Source organism: Rattus norvegicus, chromosome 4 (assembly GCF_036323735.1).
Source record: "Rattus norvegicus strain BN/NHsdMcwi chromosome 4, GRCr8, whole genome shotgun sequence".
Classification (NCBI taxonomy): domain Eukaryota; kingdom Metazoa; phylum Chordata; class Mammalia; order Rodentia; family Muridae; genus Rattus; species Rattus norvegicus.
The window spans coordinates 148939839-148961532 of NC_086022.1; the positions used below are offsets into that span (position 1 = coordinate 148939839).

The following is a 21694-nucleotide window of genomic DNA, read 5'->3' on the forward strand; positions in this document are numbered from 1 at the left end:
CAGCCTCAAGAACACAGTCCCCTTCGGCCAATGTTAAGTCAAGTCTTTCCTGAGGGACCCATCAACTCCATGGAGGGGTCAGAAGTGTTCATTTCCCTTGTTTTCTTCACCTCTCTTCTGTTTGTTTGTCAAATTTTTCCATGGCCACCATATTTTTATTCATTCATTCATTCATTCATTCATTCATTCATTCTGTATATCAGAAATTTCAAGTAGTGAGAGAAATATGTGCATGAAGTTATGCCTTAGAGATAATGTGATGGGAGCCTCTAGCCATTTATACCCTCCTCATGGGACCAGTTTCCAGACTTCCTTGTCCTTATTTTGGGATCCTGTGGCCTGACTCTAGTCAAGGTACACGGACAGAAGTGGAAGGAACCAGTCCCTGCAGACTCCAGAAAATTTCCTGAAGAAGCTTCTGGATCTTTGTCCCTTTGTCCCATTGACTGTGTAGGAAGCAGTTACTGACGTAGCAGGGAAAGTTTGGGTCACCATGCAATGGATGGAAGAGGTCTCGTGCACAGGCTCTGTGGGGGTGATAAATAGGCAGGTATCTAGCTGAACCCTGAGATGTCAAGGCTCATCAGTGGCCCAGCAGTCCTCACAATGACAACTTCAGCAGCTCATTGATAGATTCATTAGCTTCAGTCTACACCGAGAGGCCCGGCTGGTAGCCAGGCACAACAGCATCTTCTTAGCCATGGGCATATCTGCTGTACCCAGTTATTGAGAGGAGGAACCTTCCAGACACATGTCATGGCTCTTCATGGAACATTCTTAAGAGACCTAGCCTGGAATTTCCACAGGCTGTGTGATGCCCAAGATGCATGTGTCTTTATTAGAGAGGTTGACATCAGGACTACAGAGATGGCTCAGCAGTGAAGAGCACTGGCTGGTCTTATGAAGAACCTGGATTTGTTTCTAGCATTCATGGTTGATATCCTTCTGTAACTATAGTTTAAGGGGTCTAAGCACCCTCTTCTTGCCTCTATGACCACTGCATGCATGTGATGTACACACAGACAAGCAGGCACACACACATACACCATTTTAAAGACTCTTGAAGAGAGTCTTCACTGAAGAGGGGATCCTAGAACTACAAAGACTAGAAAATACACCCTGGACCATCACCATCCCTCCCCACAGCAGCATCCCTTCCAGTCTTCACTAAAACCCTAGAAGAGGAGTGTGGTCCAATCCAACACACGCTTGCTATAAGAAAACCCTGAGAATAGGGTCCCCATGGTAAAGAATGCACTGTAGTCAGAGCCACACGACAGCCCAACCCTGCAGTATCCCAAAGCCAGCTCTAAAAGGCAGATGCATTAATAAGTAGGGGAAAGAAGAAATCCAAGAAGAGCTAGGAAGGGCTGATCACTTCATAAAAGGAAAACTGAAAAGAAACAAAAAGCCTGTTTGTGGCTATGATAGTATCATGAGGTAAACAGACTATTGAGGAGAAAAACAAAGACCAAGTTATAGAAATAAAGAGATAGTTTAAGACACAAGAAAGGTCCTGCAAGATGGCTTAGTAAGGAAAGGTGTTTGCCATGAAACCGGACAACCTGAGTTCCATCACCAGACCTAAGTGGAGAGAAGAGTAGAGAGTCTACTTCTGTAGTTGTTTCTTGATGACAGGCACGGAGGGGCACACATGCAGGTACACACAGGTAAACCCACAACAAATAATGCATAAGCCAACAAAGAAGTGTACTTTTTTAAATGTGAAAAAATCAGTAAGTATAAATACTGTGCAAAGAAGGCCCGAATCAAGTACAAGTCCCTAAAGAAACAGATCTAAAGCAGTAATGAAAGGCAGTCTTCCCCTACTTGAAGGAAAAAAGCTTGCATATTGGTATATTTATTTTTACCTGGTACCAGGAACGTGACTTAGCTGAAAGAGTGTTTGCCTAACATGCACAAATCTCTGGGTTTGATTCTAGCTCTACATGAACTGGGTACCTGTAATCCCAGCACTTGGAAGGTGGAAGCAGGAAGACTATGGGCTTGACGTTATCCTCCGCTAGATAAGGAGTTCAAGGCCAGACTGGACTACATGAGACTCCATCTCAAAAATAAAGTGAAATGAGCTTTTAAAACTAATACATAAAATGTAAACATTGATTATACTGATGGGATAGTATGTATATTATGGATGGGATAGTATTTCAATGTATATACAAATTACATAATGCTTAAACCAGCTCAAACATCTCTGTCTTTTCAAATATATTGTTTCTTCATGATAAGAACTTTCAAACTCCTTTCTTCGAGACTTTTTATTTTGTGTCTGCATAGTGTTGGTGACTGAACCCAGAGTCTTGTGTGCTCTAAACAAGCTATTACTAAGGGTAGCCTTCTCTTTATCCCGTTGCAGATATGTCTTCTCCTTAATAGTTCTAATCTCACAATCATAGCCTCTCTTTCAGCACAAGACTTGGCTGTCAAATCAGGTTTGCAAGGGTCCTAGTCCTGTCCATACTGTACATTCAGTATTTGTTCTGTTCCATTGGCTTTTTTCACTGTAATCTGCTAATTACTAAGTATTAATAACCACATGACAGGCAATATTGGACTGTTTTTTAAATCTCTTCCTTTGAAGAAATTAGGCTGATGCTTTTAAATTTAGCCTCAGGCAAGTTCTTAGGATAAGGACAGAAAACAAACAGATTTTGCCAAACTATCATAAAAATGATCTCTAGTTCAGATGCTAATATTATTCTCACATGAAACCTTTTGAGCTGGGCATCCAAAGTCTACATATCTCTTGGCATTACTGTTTTCCAAGTGCTCCCTGGGATGGCTGATTAAACTCTGCAGATAGCACTTAACTGTTTTCCTAGTCCAAGGTTTCAAAGTCTTCCACATTCCTGGAAAAACTAGTCAGGCCTGTGATATGGGCCCACTCTGAGTTGGAGAGAAGTAGGTTCCCAAAAAGAATCTGAAGTCCCAATACTCAAAGGGAAGAGATGGGTGTTGGATTTGCAGGAAAGTTGTCAGCAAGTGCCAATCCTTGCATGGGTTTGGGATGCCCATCATTGGGATGTGTGGACAGGAGATCTGGAATCTTTTTTAACTCAGAGTTGAGGACTATGATGATGTTCTGTTGAGTAATGCTTGAGCAAGCTTTTCCACTAGCCTGCAGGCTTCTCCCTGCTCTGGCCTGTGGGAGGCTGAGCTCATAGGACCACTAGCCACAGGTGTAAGTCCCTTGTAAATAGCCACCCATGACCAGTCAGCCACCAAGCATCTCACAGGGCTCCTTCAGGAGCAGGCATTCTGTTCCTGAGTCAGCATGTGAGCTGTGTTCTGTGTCTCCCTGTGGTCTGCTTGGTTTTCAGTGCAGAAAGAGGAATTCTCAGAGACTGGCACATGGGAAAACCACGACAGGATGCAGCATTGAATAACATATTCATCTCCTGCCTCAATCTTCAGCAAGTTTTACTCTTTTGGACCCTTCCTGCCAACATGTAGGCATTCTCAAGTTCCTGACACTTTGAAAATCCCTCTTCGCGTCTTGATTCTCTTTTGTACTGCTACCCACCCTGACTCTCCATCTGCAACAGTGATTCTTGAGCTTTGCGGAGTTTATAAAATACTTTTAAATGTAATATCCTTGCTCTTTGAGAACTTCAAAGAATTTGTTTTAATCATGTTTGCTCCCTTTGTTCCCCCAAACTTCCACTTTGTGTTTTGTTTTGTTTTTTAGAAGACACTGTCTTACAGCCAATATCTGGTCTTCTTGCTCTTCCAGTCTTCCTATCCCTCCTTCCAAGACGTCTCCTGAGCCTTAGGTACAGGGATGTGCTGTAGATGTAACCACTGGGGCTAGGTTCTCCTGATCAATGCTCTCTGCACCTGATTAGTCGTGGCTTTCTGTGATGATCTCTGCTGCTAAAGGGAGCTATTCTGAAGACAGGTGAGAGCCATAATCACCCAAGGGTGGAAGGGTAAGTATTTTTTGAGGGCAGTTAGGAATAATACTGCTTTATAGTGGCTGTGGTAGGTTCTCCTTTAGGATCTGATACCTCAGGAGCCATGATAGTTGGCTAGGTTTACAGTGCCAGGCATGAATTTTCTCCTACTGGGCAAGCCTTAAGTCCAATTGATCAGCTGTTGGTTATCCCAGGGCGGGGGAGAGAGAGAGAGAGAGAGAGAGAGAGAGAGAGAGAGAGAGAGAGATTGATTTTGTAATTTTCAGTGTCTTTTGTCATTCTGATCATTATTTGTGTTCATAGATGTCACAGCTGGCTAGGACTACTGATTGTCTTCTCCATGGCAGCTTGCATGGATTGTTCTGACGCTATGAGAGGTGGTCCTCAGGGAGGAGACATTTAGGTCAGATCCAGATGGATTCCTCCTGTGTCAAAACTATGTAGAGTTCTTAGAAATGAGGTCTTGCCTTCTTTTTTCAAGAAGGCACCATGATCTATGGCAATAGCCTGTGTCATTTGGGCAGTTTCTTGGGCTCCTCTAACCAACAATGCAAAGGTTTGTTTCCCATGCCTAGCACTGGGGTTTATACCATCTAGTCTCTGACTATTGAGAGGTTACCCAAAGGGCATAACTTCAATTAAACACTGTGTGTGTGTGTGTGTGTGTGTGTGTGTGTGTGTGTGTGTGTGTAAGTAGACACAAAATATGATTCCAATGGCTTTAAAAAATATTCTTGTGCTCTATTTCCCAATACCTGTGTATTGGTACATCTTAATTTGCCAGCACAGTGCGGGCCTGTTCTGAGGTAGGGATGCTTCACCAGGATGCAGGGTCTAGTTCTGAACCTGCATGAGTCTGGCAGTGCTGTGTCTCTAGAAGATCTGTGTGTGTTTCCACCCATCACTTTCCAGCTGTATGCTCTTGGGCAGGTTATTTGCCCTCTTTCTTCCTTGGCTCCGAGAGAAGGCTAAGAGCATCAACTGTACCCTGCACAGGGCTGCCCAAGACTGCTGACACTCCAAGGCAGTCTTACACAGAGGCTCAGCAAGGTGCCTTGCATGCCAAAAGTGCCTAATAACGGCTGCTACTGTCTGTGTTCAGTGCTGAGTTTCATCTCCAGGTGGCGCTGGATGTTCAGCTCAAATCCCAGCTTGTGTTTCAGCTGTGGCTTTCCTTAGAGACTTTGAAGTAGTGAACCTAGAGCCTCAGGGAGGGAGAGTACTAGAAATGTCATCTGTCTATAGGAGTTTTAACCAGACGGGATGTTAGTGACTAAGACGTTGGTGGCTGTCTGCATCCCAGGGAAGCTGGCATTAGGAAATCTTTTGTAGGCTGGTAGACCCAAACACATGCACACATGCATGAACAGGTACACACAGGACCCATGACCAGGAATCCCAATCCTGATATGCTCATCCTCATAGGCCTCACGGGGTCCTCCTTTTCCTACTTTGCAGATGAGGAAACAGCCTAGGAGATGCTAAGCTACTGTCCCAAAGTCACACTGCTGGAACCAGGGCCCTTGATATCCAAATACCATTTTGTTTGTTTGTTTGTTTGTTTTGTTTTGTTTTCAAGATAGGATTTCACTATTTAGCTCTGGCTGTCCTGTAGCTCACTATGTAAACCAGACTAGCCTTGAACTCACAGTGATCTGCCTGCCTTCACCTCCCAAGTGCTGGAATTAAAGACATGTACCGCTACACCTGGTGTTATTTACTTCTTTTATTTATTTTTTCTTTTTTTCAGAGCTGAGGACCGAACCCAGGGCCTTGTGCTTGCTAGGCAAGCGCTCTACCACTGAGCTAAATCACCAACTATTTATTTTTTGGAGACAAGGTTTTGCTAAGTAGCTCTGGCTAGCCTAGTCACTGAGTAGACAGGCTTGGCCTTGAACTTGCAGAGATCCTCCTCCCTCAACCTTCTTAGTGCTAGGCTACAGGCTTATGCCTGCAGGCCCATCTCAATATCCAAGTTCTCATTATATAGTGAACTATTACCACAACCTTTAGAAAGATCTAGAATTTGTTAAGGAAATGTCTTCCCCAGGAATATAAATATTAGGAAGCTTGATATTTCTAACCTAGAGTTACTTTGCGGGGGAATGTCCAGAGAGCAAGCTCCCTCCTCCTCCATCGGACACTCCTTCCTATATTTGACTCTCCCTCATCCCACATCTGACTCTCTCAATGCCCACATTTTTGTGCCCTCCTCCAGGTGTGGGTGGATGCTGGGACGCAGATCTTTTTCTCCTATGCCATCTGCCTGGGCTGCCTGACCGCTCTGGGGAGTTACAACAACTATAACAACAACTGCTACAGGTGAGCCCGACAACAGCCACAGCTTCCAAACCCTTGTAGCTATCTACTGCACGGGGCCGTGAACACATAGTTGCTGGTCAGCCATTCTCTTTCCCCGGGATCACAGGGGCAGAACTGGGAAACTGCCACATGCAAGCAGAGTCTGACTTGGATGCACGGGAAACCCACCCTGCATCCCCAGTCAGGACCCAGTGCCAGTGTGTACAGCAGAGGTGTATATGTGCAATAAGTTTCCCATGGCCACACGGCTAATAAGGAACTAAACTGGTTCAACCCCACTGTTTCTACACCACGGACCTTGTTTCTGACTCCTGTTGCTTCTCACAGGTCCATGGGGCCCTCTCTTGACCCACCTAGAGCGGCTGGCCCTCCTTGGCCTATCCTTGGCCCAACTCCTCTTGACATCCTGCAGCTAGTCACTTTCAAAGCCTTGAGGGGACCAGGCAGGGAGGTGGCTAAGGCTGTGTGGGTCATCCTTTCAGGCCTGTAGCCTGAGTGGCCACCATGAGGTTGAGGACCAGGGACAGTCAGCAATGTGGGAGAGGGAGGGCACAAACTCACTCTGGGGTCTTTGACTTCGATGACAGTTTGTCCTCACGCCTAAGAGCCCAGCATGTAGCACACAGTAGATGAATACTCAATGGTAGATGGACAGAGCATCACACTGTGTGACTGGGAGCTCCTTCTGTAGGAAGGAGTCTCTGGCGTTGTGATGGGCACTGCCATGAGAACAGACCAGGATAGTATTTGAAGTTGCAAAGCAATGGTAGAAAACTAAAATGGAGCCCATAGAGGAGGGAAACAACACGAAAACGTACACCGCCTCAAACTTCTGGGAGGAAAGAGAAAACTATTCAAAATATCACATCAAGAAGCTGGGCCTCTCTTGATTCCTGTATATAGAAGGCATTTTTCTTTACTCTGGGTTCATATTGCTTTTATGATGGAAAAAAAAAGAGTCAAGGAAGTCAGGCATATTAGTCCACAACACTAGCATGCAGGAGGATGAAGCAAGATTGCTGTGAATTTGAGGCTAGCCTGGGCTACATAATGAGTTCAGGCTAGCCTATGATACAGTTAGACCTTGTCCTAGTCCTTTCCCAGCCCCATTTTAGCAAGGAAAATCAAATTAGAGCAGATAATATCTGTTACCTAACTCCAAATAAAATATGCAAATTATTGATTAAATTGGAAGTTATAATAGTGACATATAAGGTGTTTGGGGACTTAGAACAAAATACATAAAATTAAACATGAATGATGTTCTCTACCAGCAACCTAACAGTGGATCTGAAAATGAACAGCACTTCATTTTGTGCGAGGGGCCTGTCCTAACCCTCTGCTGGTAGGAACTCAGCAGATAGGACTTTCCTCTTCCTGTCTGCTCAGTAGAACAAAGCAGATGCCTGCAAAAATCTGTTTCCAGATTGTTCTGCAAACAGGTCTGCCCAGCAGTCAATTAATCCCCTCTCCTGACAGCTTAGTCGCCTCTGGAGCTCATGCAAGCCCAGCTCAGCTCCTGCTGACTTCAAAGCCCTGGTTACATAAACCTTCCCCAGAGATTGCTGGAGCTGTAGGGAAGTCATGAGAGGGATAAAACAGCCCTGGCCAGGCAGGGCCCAGCCTGGTGTGGGTGAGTGAGCTCACAGGTGGAGACGGACATCCAGATACTGTGCTGAGGGGACTGGAGGTCCCTAAGAACTCAAACACAGGAAAGTGGTCAGAGGGGCCTATGGGGGAGATGGGATTTGCAGATAGGGACATTTGCCTTCCCTGGCCTCATGGTGGCTGAAGGTAACTGCCCAGTCTGGTCTTGGAAGCCCTGATTCTTAGCAAGTGCTATGTAGCTCCAGAAGGGGTATCTGGGAGGATTGAATCCCCAGCTACAGTTTACCTGATAACTGATGCTGGAGCATGAACTCCAGTGGTGGGATTAGAGGACCTGACTCAGAGCTGGCACACGGCAGCTCTCCTTAAACATGATGGGAGAAATCCAGAAAGTAGCAAGCATGGAGTAATACTCTCTTCTCCAGCTCCTTCTGTCCCCACAGCTGGATAAGTCAGGGCTGTTTAGCTTAGATGAGGAAAGATGCAAAGGGCAGCTGCAACTGGATTTTGGACAATAAGATGCTAGAGAAAGTGTGAGTCCTTTCTGACTCGAGAAGAATGTGGTCCTCCTCTAGGCTGCACTGAGTTTCTTCCAGAGTAGAGGCAAATCAGGCTTTAGATAGTATATAAAATCAAGGTTAGCCACCCAGCTGGCATTCACTGTCTAAAGGGTGTCTTTAAAGGGACCTGTATCAGTCATCTGCTGCCATGGTAATGTTTGTGACAAGTAACCTTGGCCCCAGGGGCTGAGTGTTTGTGTTGAGGTTGGCTGGGGAAACTGTCCAGGCTATGAGTGAGTGGGTTTGGCTTCAGGTCAAGCTCAAATCTGCTCTTTGTGTGTACATCCTGTGGTTCGGGCTGAAGGGACAGTTAGTCTCCTGGAGAGTTCTTCATACAATAACAACTACAACAACAACAATAGTTATTTTAATAACAAGAATGATAGAAGACAGGTCCAGTTAAGAAGATACAAGTCAAATGTCTGTGTCGTGTCAGCTAACATCTTACTGTTGGAAAGTAGGTCACATGGCTAAACCCAAACCAGTGGACCTGGAGGTTCGATTCCACCCCCTAGTGTGGGGGTTAGAAACAAACCAAAATGCTTTATCATGGTTAGGTCAATCCCAAAGAAAAGACCTTGCAGGATAATCATAGCCCAGGCTCCTGACTCTGTGTCCTGTGCTCTCTCCACTGTGCCCTCATTACCAAGGTCATTGTTGGCTTGGGATAAGTATCACCTTTGGCTCTATTACAAAAAGCAGGATGCAAGAAGAGGGGAGAGTTCTCAGTCCTGCATGTGACAGCTGCACAGTCTCTGAGCAAGCCAGAGAGCACAACAGATGAGGGGCAGGATGAGGAGTGATAAGAGAACTGGGCACCACCATAGCCTCAAGCCCCACCCCCTGTTGGTAGCTATGTCAGATTTTGGCTAGCAGAGTCTATGCAGATTCTCTATGCTGTCAGCAGGAGATGCCATTCAATAGGAAGCAGCAGTAAACTCTAGCTCCTGCGTCAGGAGCAAAGGCCACAATGTCACTCCATCTAGAACACTATTGGTCAGGATTACCCAAGCACAGCTTCCATAGAGAGCAGGGCACTGGCGTGCACCCTGGTTTGAATTGTGAGCCTGCACTGTGGAGGCTGAGTTGCAGGGCCTGTGCAAGGATGGGCCAAGTCTCTGGATCGCCATCCATCACTTGTTGCCTGGTTTCCCATAGGGTTTTATGTTGGTGTTTCCCAGCTGGTGAGTCCCTCTTAAGAGCAGGTCAGAGTAACTGCTCTGTTCATTTTCCTCCGTAAACTGGCTCAAAGTGCAGAACCTATGCAGAGCAGAATGCAGGGCTTTGCCAGGATTGGTACCACCACAAAACCTCTCCCTTGCTTAGCTAGGATGGGTGTTACCAAAAAACCTCTCCTCTGGAAGCTGCTGGGCTGCAGGCTTAAGGTTCTTAGTCACTTACCTAGCTTCTTACACGGAGACTTCTCCCACCTTCTGGGCTTTGTACTTGGAAGCATGGTCCCCTCCTGGCTTGCTATCTCTGGCTCTCTCCTCAGGAATCAGAGCAGTGTTTGTCTCCTGAGTCTTCCTTCTCTTGTTCAATAAAGCTAGGCTCCCTACCTTCAGTCACATCCTTCTCTCTGTGACCCACTTTGTCTTCTAGCAATGTAGGGAAAGCTGTGTGGTTGTGGTCCAGCTAGCCACCCTCTCTGGACCACAAATACTTCATCTAGAAAACAGGAGTCTGTCAGTGTCTATACTTTGCTGCCTTCCCCACAGTATGCCCTGGTCTCAGGTGGGGAAGGTTCCAGAAGGTGCCTATTCTGCTTGAGCTGACCCAGACACCTGTCACTGTCTCTCAACAGGGACTGTATTATGCTCTGCTGTCTGAACAGTGGCACCAGCTTCGTGGCTGGGTTTGCTATCTTCTCAGTCCTGGGCTTCATGGCGTACGAGCAGGGCGTGCCTATTGCTGAGGTGGCAGAATCAGGTAAGTCTACAGAGCCCGGATGTAGAAAGCCCAAGCTCGTGGGGGAAGCCAAGGGGTGGGGACAATGTGGCCACACAGTGATCTTCCTGTCCTCGGTTTGTTTCTTGAGGTGTGGCCACACTCGTCCCTAACCTCCCTGGTTGGGGAACCAGAGCCAGTTACTTCCCAAGTTACCCTGCCTCCTGTCCCACATCTTCACTCACCTTGGACTTGTTCTGCTCTGCACTCAACCCCATGGTATGTTTACAATGTGGCCTTGAGGGAGGCCTGCACAGCCCATTGGCCCACTCTATCCAACCTCAATGGTCTGTCTCACTTCTCCACCATACTCCAGAACAGACCCTTTGCACACATGCTCCTGTGCTTGAAAGCCTCCCTTCTTCCTGTGACCCCATTCCTCATATAGAGTCCTCAGAGATACCACAGCCTAAGGTATTGATGTGTTTGTATTAAATGAGCAGAGTGAGGGTTCACTGTGATCACAGTTCCTTCTCGTTGTTGTAAAAATATAAAAAGTTAAAAAGGCTGTCTTTTATCCCCACTAGGTCTACACTGTGATACCCCATGATATCTGATAGATATCTTAATTCTCAGTCAGCAAAGCGTCTCACCTGCTCTGCTCCATCCCTTATCACACTGCTGAAGGCCTCTCTCTGAGCCATCAGCACTCTCTATACCTATCTAGTTCCCAAGGCAGGTTTCCATGCCAGAAACACACATCCCAACTCTCTGGTGGCCCAGACCAGCTGCCCCACACTCCATTACACTTAAATCTACACATGAAAGAACACACAACACAATAACCTTTGACCCAAATGATAAGATATAATTGCCCACCTAAACATTCAAAGCCCAGTACCATCCATCCCTTAAGAACATTAATAACAACCTGTAAATACACAGAGCAGAATCTAACATCACCTACCAAGTTGTCTCTCTCTCCCCCTCTTGTCTCATCCTCCTTTACGTTCCTGTCTCCTCTCCCTTCAAACTTTTCTCCTGCCCATCCTTCCTTCTCATGCAATGACAGGCCTCCTTCTATCCGGTACCTGCCCTCACCTATATTTTACAAATTAAATGGGGAGAAGGTTCTGTTGAAGTGACCTGAGTCCTGAGTGTGTGACTAGGCAGCTGTCCTTGGGGCAGTGGAATTAGCATCAAAATACAGATAACTCCAGGGCAAACCACAACACCTTCTTGACTTACATGGTTCTTTTGCACTGCAGTGAAAAAGTGCTATAGATCCTGAGTATTGAAGATAGATATGGGCCTCAAAGAGGTTGGGTCAGAGTCAAAGTAGATGACATCAGAGGTGAACGCTGCCTTACACACTGCCTAACAGTATGTTTAGTTCCTCGGCACATTAAAGGGGTTTCATACAGCTTTGCACCAAACAACCTCAGAGAGTCTCTTCAAGCAAGCATGAAGTGTTTACCAGAATAGACTTCACAAATAGGACATTATTAAGCCTAAGATAAGTAGGACCAGAGAAATAATAAAGAGAACTTATATAATTAATAGAGAATATTTTAAAAGCCACAACTCTATTAGAAGAGATGGACAAAATCATAATTCCTTGGCAAAACTACCAAGAAAAAAATTAAAGAAAATACAAACTACTGATGTATTATTGGCTTTTCTATTGCTGCAATAAAATGCCACGACTAAAGCAACTTTCAGAAGAGTTTATTTGGCCTACAATTTGGGGGGGGGGGGTAGAGTCCATCATGGCTGGAAGGCATGGCGTAGTATCAGCAGCAGGAAAGCTGAAAGATCACATTTCATAACCTTCCCAAACAGCACCACCCACTGTGAACCGACTGTTCAAATGCATGAGCCCCTGGGGTACACTTCTCACTCAAACCACCACAACCAACACCAACAATGAAAGTTGTCAGCAAGATGGCTCAGTGGTTAAAGGCACTTGCCACACAAGCCCAATGACCTGAGTTTGATCCCCAGAACCCACATTAAGGTAGGAGAGAACTGACCCCACAAAGATGTCCTCTGACCACTATACAGGTTCTCACTCAAATAACATGCACATGTGCACATATAATAATAAACAACGATAATAAAGAAGTTTTAATGTTTTTTGAATAATGAGATATAAGAGGCAGATCTACAGACCCAACAGACATTACAATGAAAGTCGAGGACCACCATGAATAGCTTCAACCTATGTTTGATCACAGATTATGTGGGTAAATGTGTTTTAAAACACAGTGTATTGGGACTGCCACAGAAGAAATAGGAAGATTGATCAGCTCCATATCTTTTGAAGAAGTAATTTCTTTATCTAAAAGCTTTTAGGCTGGCTCGGTTGGTAAAGTACTTGCCTCCCAAGCCTGAGGACCTGAGTTTGGATCCCCAGAACCCTTGTAAAAAGCTGAGTGTAAAAGTGCTTGCCTGTAACTCCAGCCTTGAACGGAGGAGAGCGAAGAGAAGCAGATCTACAAAGCTCATTAGCTGGAAGGCTTACTCAGATCAATGACTGTCAGATTCAGTGAGAACCCTATCTCTAATAATGGGGGAAGAGAAAAGCATCTAACACTGACCTCAGACCTCCACACGCACATGCACACACACATACACACATGTACATGAACACACATGCTCACAAACATGTCAGTTACTGGGAATTTGATAACATCTTCCAATACCCCCGAGAACTGTTGCACTTACAGAATGCTTATAAACTTAAGCAGGCAAACACATACACATTGCATATATGTGTGTATATGTATATGTATATAATGTATATATATGTATGTAAACATATACATAAATGTGTATATGTGTGTGTGTGTGCGCGCGTGCATGCGTGCATAAAAAGAGAAATGAAGAGAGGGAGAGAAAGAAGAAAAGCTATATACCCTTCTACAAAGTTAGGAATAGGAATTTCCCATGAACTAGTAAAGAATCACACTCCTCTACAAATCAGCCATAAACTATGAGGAACTTTCAAGCCCACGCTCTCTGACTGTTGCCATTCTCTTTTCCTATAACAGAATACCTAAGTTGGGTAATTTATAAAGATGTGTTATTTTTTACCTGATAGTTTCTGAAGAAAGGAAGATCTGGTGGTTGCATCATGCGTGGGGGGTATCTCAGGCTGTGCCGTCCCATGACGGAGGCATCACGTGGCAGGAGCCCTTAGACAGTGAGATAGGTGCACAGGAAAGAGGGTGGGCACAAGGGAGTGGGTCCTGTCTAACAGTCCACTAAGAGAACCACTCCATTCTCACAGGAACTAATCCAGACCCTGAGGCAGACACTAATCCCTCTCCACCTAATCATCTTTTTAAGACTTAATTGCCTCTTATAAACCCACCTGCCTGTGCTGCTACCCTGATAAGCACATTTAAATATGAGAGCTTGGCATGGGGGTGCCTGGCATTGAACCGGGGAAGATGCAAGATGACGAGGACAGAAACAAAACTCACTGTTTTCTCTATCACTGGGAAGACATGGAAATAAACTGATTTATATGTCTTGACCAAGAAGAACCATTGCATGAATAATGCAAGGTTTATTCACTGTTAGGAACTCCATTAATAGTATACATTGTATTCACAGATTAATACAAACCTAATGTCTTCATGGAGACTGAAGAGAAAATGTTGACAAAATATAACAGCAGTATGTATATTAAAAATAACCAGGAGTGGGGTGGAGAGATGGCTCAATGCTTATGAGCACTTGCTCCTCTTACAGAGGACCTAGGTTCAGTTCCCAGAACCCACATCAGGCAGCTCATACCACCTGTAACTTTAGCTTCAAGGGATCTGATACCCTTTTCTGGCCACTGTGGGTACTGAACTCATGTGTACACATAAAACCACACAGGCAAGCACACACATACATAAAAATAAAAAATAATCTTAAACCTGTTAAGTAATCATGAAAATATCAGTTGAAGGGTAATTTTAAATCAGTGTGCATAGAAAGCTGTTCATGGTGGCACACACTTGGAAGCCTGAGGGAGAGGATGTTGAGTGTCTTAGAGTTTCTATGGCTACAATAAGACACCATGACCAAAATGCAAGTTGGGGATGAAAGGGTTTATTTGGCTCACACTTTGATATTGCTGTACATCACCAAAGGAAGTCAGGACAGAAACTCAGGTAGTGAAGGAGCCCACAGGCAGACGCCATGGAGAAGTGCTGGTTACTGGCTTGTTCAGCAAGACTTGCTTGGCCTACTTTTGTATAGAACCCAGAACCACCAGCTCAGGGATGGCACCACACACAATGGGCTGAGCCCTCCCGCACTGATCACTAATTTAAAAAACTACAGCTGGGTCTTATGGAGGCATCTTCTCGGTTGAGACGTCTTCCTCTCTGATGGCTCTAGCTTGTGTCAAGTTGATATAAACACAGTCAGTACATTAAGTTTGAGGCCAGCCTGGGCTCCACAGTGAGAATTGACTGGAAAAAAAATAGTTTGTATTTAAAAGTTGAAAAATAAATATCAGTGTTTATCCCTCACTGGGGAAAAACAGAGATGCAAGAAACTGCATTGTCAGCTGTGCAAAGGAGACACAGAAAGGACAAAAAGCAGAGAGAACGGATACTGTCATGAAGGTCAGAAGGGTGGAGGGAGGAGGGGAGGGACAGAAAGGGTGAGTGGGGGAAGGAAAGAAAGGTCAGTGCTTTCCAGAGTGTTTTCCTCATAGTCTGGACTCTGGGTGATGTCTCACACCCCATCCAAGATAGGATGAGCCCCAAAATGGAATATAAGCTAGTAACAGTGACCTCACTGTATAGAATGACAGTGAGTCCCATAGCATTAAGGAACACAGAACTGACAACAGATGGCACATGCCAAGAGGGTACTGGCAGCTAAAGATGGAAAGCATGACCAGAGTGTATTGTGTCAGAACAGGAGTCTGGACTGGAGATTCTGGTGAGTGGGATGAGCGTGTCAGGGCAGACTAATTGGCAAATGTACGTAGATCTCAAGGCTCTTATTTCCCTCCGAGGAACAGGCATTAGAATTCACTGTATTAGAAATCAAGGGATTTGTATGCTTCAACTCCTGAGTTCAGTGTGTGGATAGAATCACGTGGACATGCGCAGGAGGGAAGAACGTGCTGAGGAAGGCATCTGCAATGACATTGTCAGTTAACAAACACACCCTGTATCCAGACCAGGGTTTCTAAGCATTGGTGTCTGAAGCTAGGGCCCCTTGAAGAGGCAACTGGGTCTAGTTCTGGGCCAGAACACAATGAAGCCAGAAGATGAAGCTGGGGACATATCGGAAAGATACAGGATCTACCTGAAGCCCCTGGTGGCCCATGCTGGGACAACTTGAGCAGCAAAGTAAATAATGATCATTTCTGGATCATAACCCAGAGAAAACCTCTGAGCACTAAGGAGCCCACACAGGCATAAAGCATCACCAAGTGATTGATGAGGCAGCTCTTGCTTAAGCAACCACCATCATAACAATGGCTGTAGAAGCAACATTCCAATGGAGACTGAGATCTCAGGGGAGGATCCCCTGTAGGCACTGGACACCACTATAAATGCAGGCAAAACACCCATACACATAGAATAAAAATAAATCTTTTTTTTAAAAATTAAAGGGCTAGTCATAGCCCGAGAAGAAATATGACCATGATGCCTACTCTCCCCTATGTACAAAGAGAGGGAAGAAGAGGGAGGGAGGGAGGGGAGGGAGGGAGGGAGGGGAGGGAGGGAGGGAGGAAGGGGGGGAGAGAGAGAGAGAGAGAGAGAGAGAGAGAGAGAGAGAGAGAGAGAGACTGCTTCAACCAATAAAAAAGGTGGACCAATAAAAGGGGGGGCATTTGTTTAAATAGTAAGCACTTGAAGGTACCCAGGCAACACAAATTAAAACCAAAGTGACAGAAAAACGCTCAGTCACTTTAAGGACTAAATCTGAAATAATAACAGTATCAAGTATTGGCAAGAACATGTAGCCTCAAACGTTGCTATAATTATCTAATTGCTGAAGTATTTAATTTTTCCCATAGCAGAACGGCATGGCTGCTTTTGAAATCAACATTTCATAGGTGAAGTGTGTGGTTGTCACCCCAGCAATTCTATCCTAAACAGCACAGAAATCTTAACCTGAGATTTAAAAAAACAACAACAACAAACCGACTCCAGCTCTAGGGTATCTAATGCCCTCTTCTGGACTCCACGGGTACTGCACGCATGCACGCACGCACGCACGCACACACGCACGCGCTCTTAAAAAGAATCTTTAAATGAAAACTCCTATAGCTGACCAGGATGCTGATGGAGATGGGTGTGGAAATGATGAGTAAATAGAAGCAACAGGGACATTGTGTATCTTGATGGTGGGCGTGGTGAGGGAAGCACACTACACATGGCTCTTACGATATATTGGCTCTACTATAATAAATCCTCCTTCTGTGACCTCCCTGCTTGGTGGCATCCCACTTTTTTCAGAAGCACTTTTAGGTAGACTGTTCTGCTCCTGCCTAGATTCAGCTGCTGTCTGGTCCTGGTGAGAACAGGCTCCGCCCCACAATGTGAAAGCAGGGAGCAGGTGGATACAGAAGAGGATCTGTGTGTCAGACACCCCTGACTTGAGCCCCTCTCCACAGCAGGCCCATATGAACCTGGCGCCATCTGCACACCACAGACAGGAGATCTGAGTGAGACTGGCCCAGTGGCCGGCAACCACCTGTCTACGTGCCAGATGGGAACACTGAACTCTCTCTCTCCCTTCAGGTCCTGGACTGGCTTTCATCGCCTACCCCAAGGCTGTCACTATGATGCCCCTGTCCCCATTGTGGGCCACCCTGTTCTTCATGATGCTCATCTTCCTGGGCCTGGACAGTCAGGTGAGGGGGCGGGAAGAGGGGAGGAGATGGTGTGGGAGGGAAGGGGACATCCAGATAAGGGGAAGGGAAGGGAAAGGAAGGGGGATGGGGGAGAAGGGGGAAGGGGGAAGGGGGAAGGGGGAAGGGGGAAGGGGGAAGGGGGAAGGGGGAAGAGGGAAGGGGAGATTAGGGGACTAGACAGACCAGGTGCTACTCTTAGGAACAGCTTCTAGGTTGCAGAACCCTCTCCTGGCCTTAGTCATCAGCCCACCAAGCGGCCTTGTCACCTTCTTGGCAGCCTCCCGGCCACAGACATGTCTATTTGGTATTCCTCCATGCCTGTTCTTCATCCAAAATGCCCAATTTAAATGTTTTGGGTTGTTTCCTTTTAGCTTTGTATTGTTTGGTTTTTTTTTTTGCATCTGTTTATTTAATCCTGTCTGTGTGTAGACATACCTGCTTGCAGTACACATGCAGAGGTCAGAGGACAACTTGTGGAGATCAGTTTTCTCCTTCTCCTGTGCGTGTCCCAGGCACAGAATTCAGGTTCTCGGACTTGGCAGAAAGTTGCTTCACTGCCCGGACCTTGGTTTAGTTTTTAAGATGATGCCGTAAGTCCTTCCATTCTGATAAATGATATCTAGCCAAAGGCTCCTGGAAAAGCAGAAAGAGGGTATAAAGGCTGTGGCTAATATAATAATTATAATATAATGACAATACTATAACCAAGGGTCTCTGTGTCCCATGAGACATGGGAAAGCCAATTTCCTTCGTCTGGCTCTGTGAAGAGGTCTCTATAACCTTTTTCTGGCATCCTTTTGGTATCTCAGTGCCTTCTCCCACCAGTCCCTGTGGACCTCTGCCCATCCATCCCTCACTCACTCTGTAGCTGTGGACCACAGAGCAGATGCATGACCAGCTCTAGGGGCAAACTGCATGCTCCTGTCTCCTCATTCCTCTACACCAGCTTCCCCTCCCTGTCTGCTTCTCTCCATGCACACTCTCATCCTCCCATGGGCTCCCAGCTTGCAGCCTGTGGCCTCTCTTTGCCCCACAGGCCTAGGGTACAGCCTCTGTCTGCTGCTGAGCACAGCTAGCTGTCTCGCACCCAAAGAGCTGCCTCTAACCATGCTGATGGCTATCGGTTATCCTGACAAGTCTGAGCTGTGCAGAGGAGAAGCCCTGTTTGACCAGAGAAGCCGTCCCAAACCTCCTACATTCTGGGGAAGAGTAGGGCCCAAGTTAGTCTGATGAGCACTGCTCCCATCCATGACCTTGCAGGAGTCACTGAGCACACAAGCCCTGGCCTGTGTGTCTGTCAATCCAGCCACATTCAGTTTCTCTCTGGAGCTGGAATCCTTCCCCGGAAACCACTAAGCTGTGCTGCAGAAGCACTGGGTGTTTCTGCTGATAGCTTTTCTTCCATTGTTGTTGGCAAAGCCTTTCAGGAATCAGAGCTCTGCAGCTGGGATGTGACTGACAGAAGGTCCTGCCTGGCAGAGGAGGTGTGACTGAGGCATGACTCTGCTCATGCCCCACTGGGCTCACTGGCTTTTCTGCCATGTGCCTGGGCCACGTCCTAAGTCCATCCTCTAATAGTCACATAAGCTGAGGACCCCCACTCATTGTCTGGGTTTGAAAGCAGAAGCAAAGTGATTTGCTAGGACAGATACTTGGGGTCTGCCCGCCTCTTGCCTGTGCACATCTGCAGCCCACACTCCATTAGTTTCCTGGGTAAGCTGCCTTCTTTGAATCCCATCTCCCTCCACCAAGACCCTGGGGAAAGACTGGCAGTACCAGGAAGCAATGCAGGGGTGAACATTCGCTCCCAGCTGTGTGACTTTGAGAGAGTCACCACCCCTCTCTGTGCCCCAACCCTTATTGTATAATGGAAATACCTTGAATCAGACAGTTAGGGGTGCCCAACATGGTAACTAGCAAATACATACACCATTTACAGTACAGAGGTGGGAGACCACCTCAGAAGCAGGCAGGTTCATAGCTGGGCTCTGTTGCTAAGCACCTAGCGGACAGAGCTGAGTGTGGCTTTCCACAGACAGGGCACCATCACAGTCCTAGAAGTCAAAGGCAATGGCCAGAGCCTGCTGCCAGCAGATGGCCAAACACCCAGGACAGTTCTGAGATTCCTGCCTTGCCTCAAGAGCAGAGGCTAGGTCTCCTGTAATTCACAAAACCCAGAATAGTAAGTGTTAGCAGCAAGGGAGAAGGAGCCATCACAGTCCGGGCTGCATGCTGAATGACCCTGGGAAGTACCCCCAGCATCTTCATCCTGGTCCCCTCAGTGGACAGACTGGAGCATGTTGGCACCAGGGCTTGCATTCATCACCACGGGTGGAGAGTGAAGGTGCAAGGCAGGCCAGGGAGAACCCCTAGTATGTAGACCTAGGGTACAGGACTGGCCTTTTCCTGGGCTTCATGCATGTCTCTCTCCCTCCAGTTTGTGTGTGTGGAGAGCCTTGTGACAGCCGTGGTTGACATGTACCCCAAGGTCTTCCGGCGGGGCTACCGGCGAGAACTGCTCATCCTGGCCCTGTCCATTGTCTCTTATTTCCTAGGCCTGGTGATGCTGACAGAGGTAAGTGGTGTTCGCAGTGCGCTCTATCAAACTCCTGCTCTGAGACCTCAGACCCTGCAACTATGCACAGACCCAGCACCTTCTCTGTTATACCCTTGTCGAGCTCTGAGTACAAGGTCAGCCCTGTGTCAGTATTAGATGTTGTTAGACAGGAAAGCTCATGCAGGAACTTGACAGGCTAACCTGCTGCTCCCCTGATCATCCCTTGGGTGAGCCTGCAATGAAGAGAACAGTGTCAGCTCTCAGGCCCAGTACTGGCTCCTTGTCATGGCCTCATGTTCAATATTGGCTCTTCTGGAACTTCTCTCAGAGCAGGCACTTGGGGTGGCATTTGCTATGTGCTCCAGTCTCAGCCCCTCCCCCATGTGTTTCTTCCTACTGTTCATGCAAGTGAGGTGGGCTTCTTGCCAACCCTGAACGGAGATGGTCTTCTAAACCATGTGCATACCCCACTCCTCAGCCATTCTGTCCCTGTTCTGTGTCAGGTATCTGGAAGGTGAGGTTGGGCATAATGCATAAAGACAGTGCAAAGAAGGAGAGGGAGCTCTGTTGCTGAGAGACACAGAGAGGCTGTATAAGAGGAAGAAGTGGGGAACAGGAATTCATCAGGCAGCTGGGGTGAAACAGAGGCCAGCCATCTCCAGAGGCCCTCTTCCACATCCCCCTCCCAGTTCACAGCCTTAGGGAAGCTCTCCTGCTTCCCTTCCCACCAGGCTTACACACACACACACACACACACACACACACACACACACACACACATGCACACTCACACTCACACTCACACACATGCACACTCACACTCACACATATGCACACTCACTCACACATGCACACTCACACACACAGTCACCTACTCTCACACACATGCACACTCACACTCACACACATGCACACTCACACTCACACACACATGCACACTCACACTCACACACACATGCACACTCACACTCACCCATACATGCACACTCACACACATGCACACACACACACGCACACACACACACATACACACACACACCCCACTGTGTTCTCAGCTCATTCCCCGTCCCTCTAGCTGTTATTAAGACCCCTGATCTGATCACACTTTTGCCAGTTGTCCTCCAGACCCAAAAGTCCAGGAGATTGGGGACACCCTATTGAGTCAGGGGTGCCCAGAGGCGGCTTGTCTCCTGCTCAGTGGGAGTGCTGGAGTTATTGCTGCTCTTGCTCACTGTCGAGATGATGAGAGTGAGTCGCTGCTTAACCAAATGAATGGGGTGAGGGTCTAGTTCCAGCTCTCCCTACAGTGGTTCTACCTCAGGCTTCTCCGTGTCAGAAAGCCAGACTACAGTGATTAGGGCCTCATTAAGCACCGGTTAATTACACAGAATGGAGCCATTTGTCACATAAAAATTGGGGGGTTAATCTGATGCCTTGAAGAAACTGATGGGGAGGTGCTGGTGTGGGTATCGCTGACTCCCAGCATAGGCTGCCTTGGGTTACCCCTAGTGCACAGAGCCTCTTTCCAATGGTACATGGTGACTCCCAGGGGCCATCAGGGAGCCAGTACTCCAGTCAACCAAGACTAGTAATCAGCAGACATTTGGGCTTCACATGCCAGCCCTTCACCCCCACAGAGGGGGTATCTTCAAGCCCATTGTTCTGAAGAAGTTCACAGTGGGCCCAGTGAGCCGTGTAAGCCTCAGTCATCCTGGTAATTGCCTGCTGGAGCCTCCTCTCTCTCTCTCTCTCTCTCTCTCTCTCTCTCTCTGTCTCTCCCTCCCTCCCTCCCTCCCTCCCTCCCTCCCTCTCTCTCTCTCTCTCTCTCTCTCTCTCTCTCTCTCTCTCTCTCTCTCTCTCTCGTTTATGCATGGTTAGAGCTCAGGTCTAAGGAATACAGGCTACCCATCTCTTATCTTCCACCACAGTGTGACTGGTGGTTAAG

General features: G+C 46.9%; 1 protein-coding gene across 1 annotated transcript in view; it reads left to right on the forward strand.

Moving 5' to 3' along the window:
* Slc6a11 (solute carrier family 6 member 11) overlaps positions 1-21694 on the forward strand; it is a 115339-nt gene that overhangs the window by 86282 nt on the left and 7363 nt on the right. Inside the window, exons 7-10 of the mRNA NM_024372.2 lie at positions 6154-6257; positions 10230-10354; positions 17080-17192; positions 19630-19767. Of these exons, the coding sequence (NP_077348.1) occupies positions 6154-6257; positions 10230-10354; positions 17080-17192; positions 19630-19767 (480 nt within the window). The remainder of the gene's footprint in view (positions 1-6153; positions 6258-10229; positions 10355-17079; positions 17193-19629; positions 19768-21694) is intronic.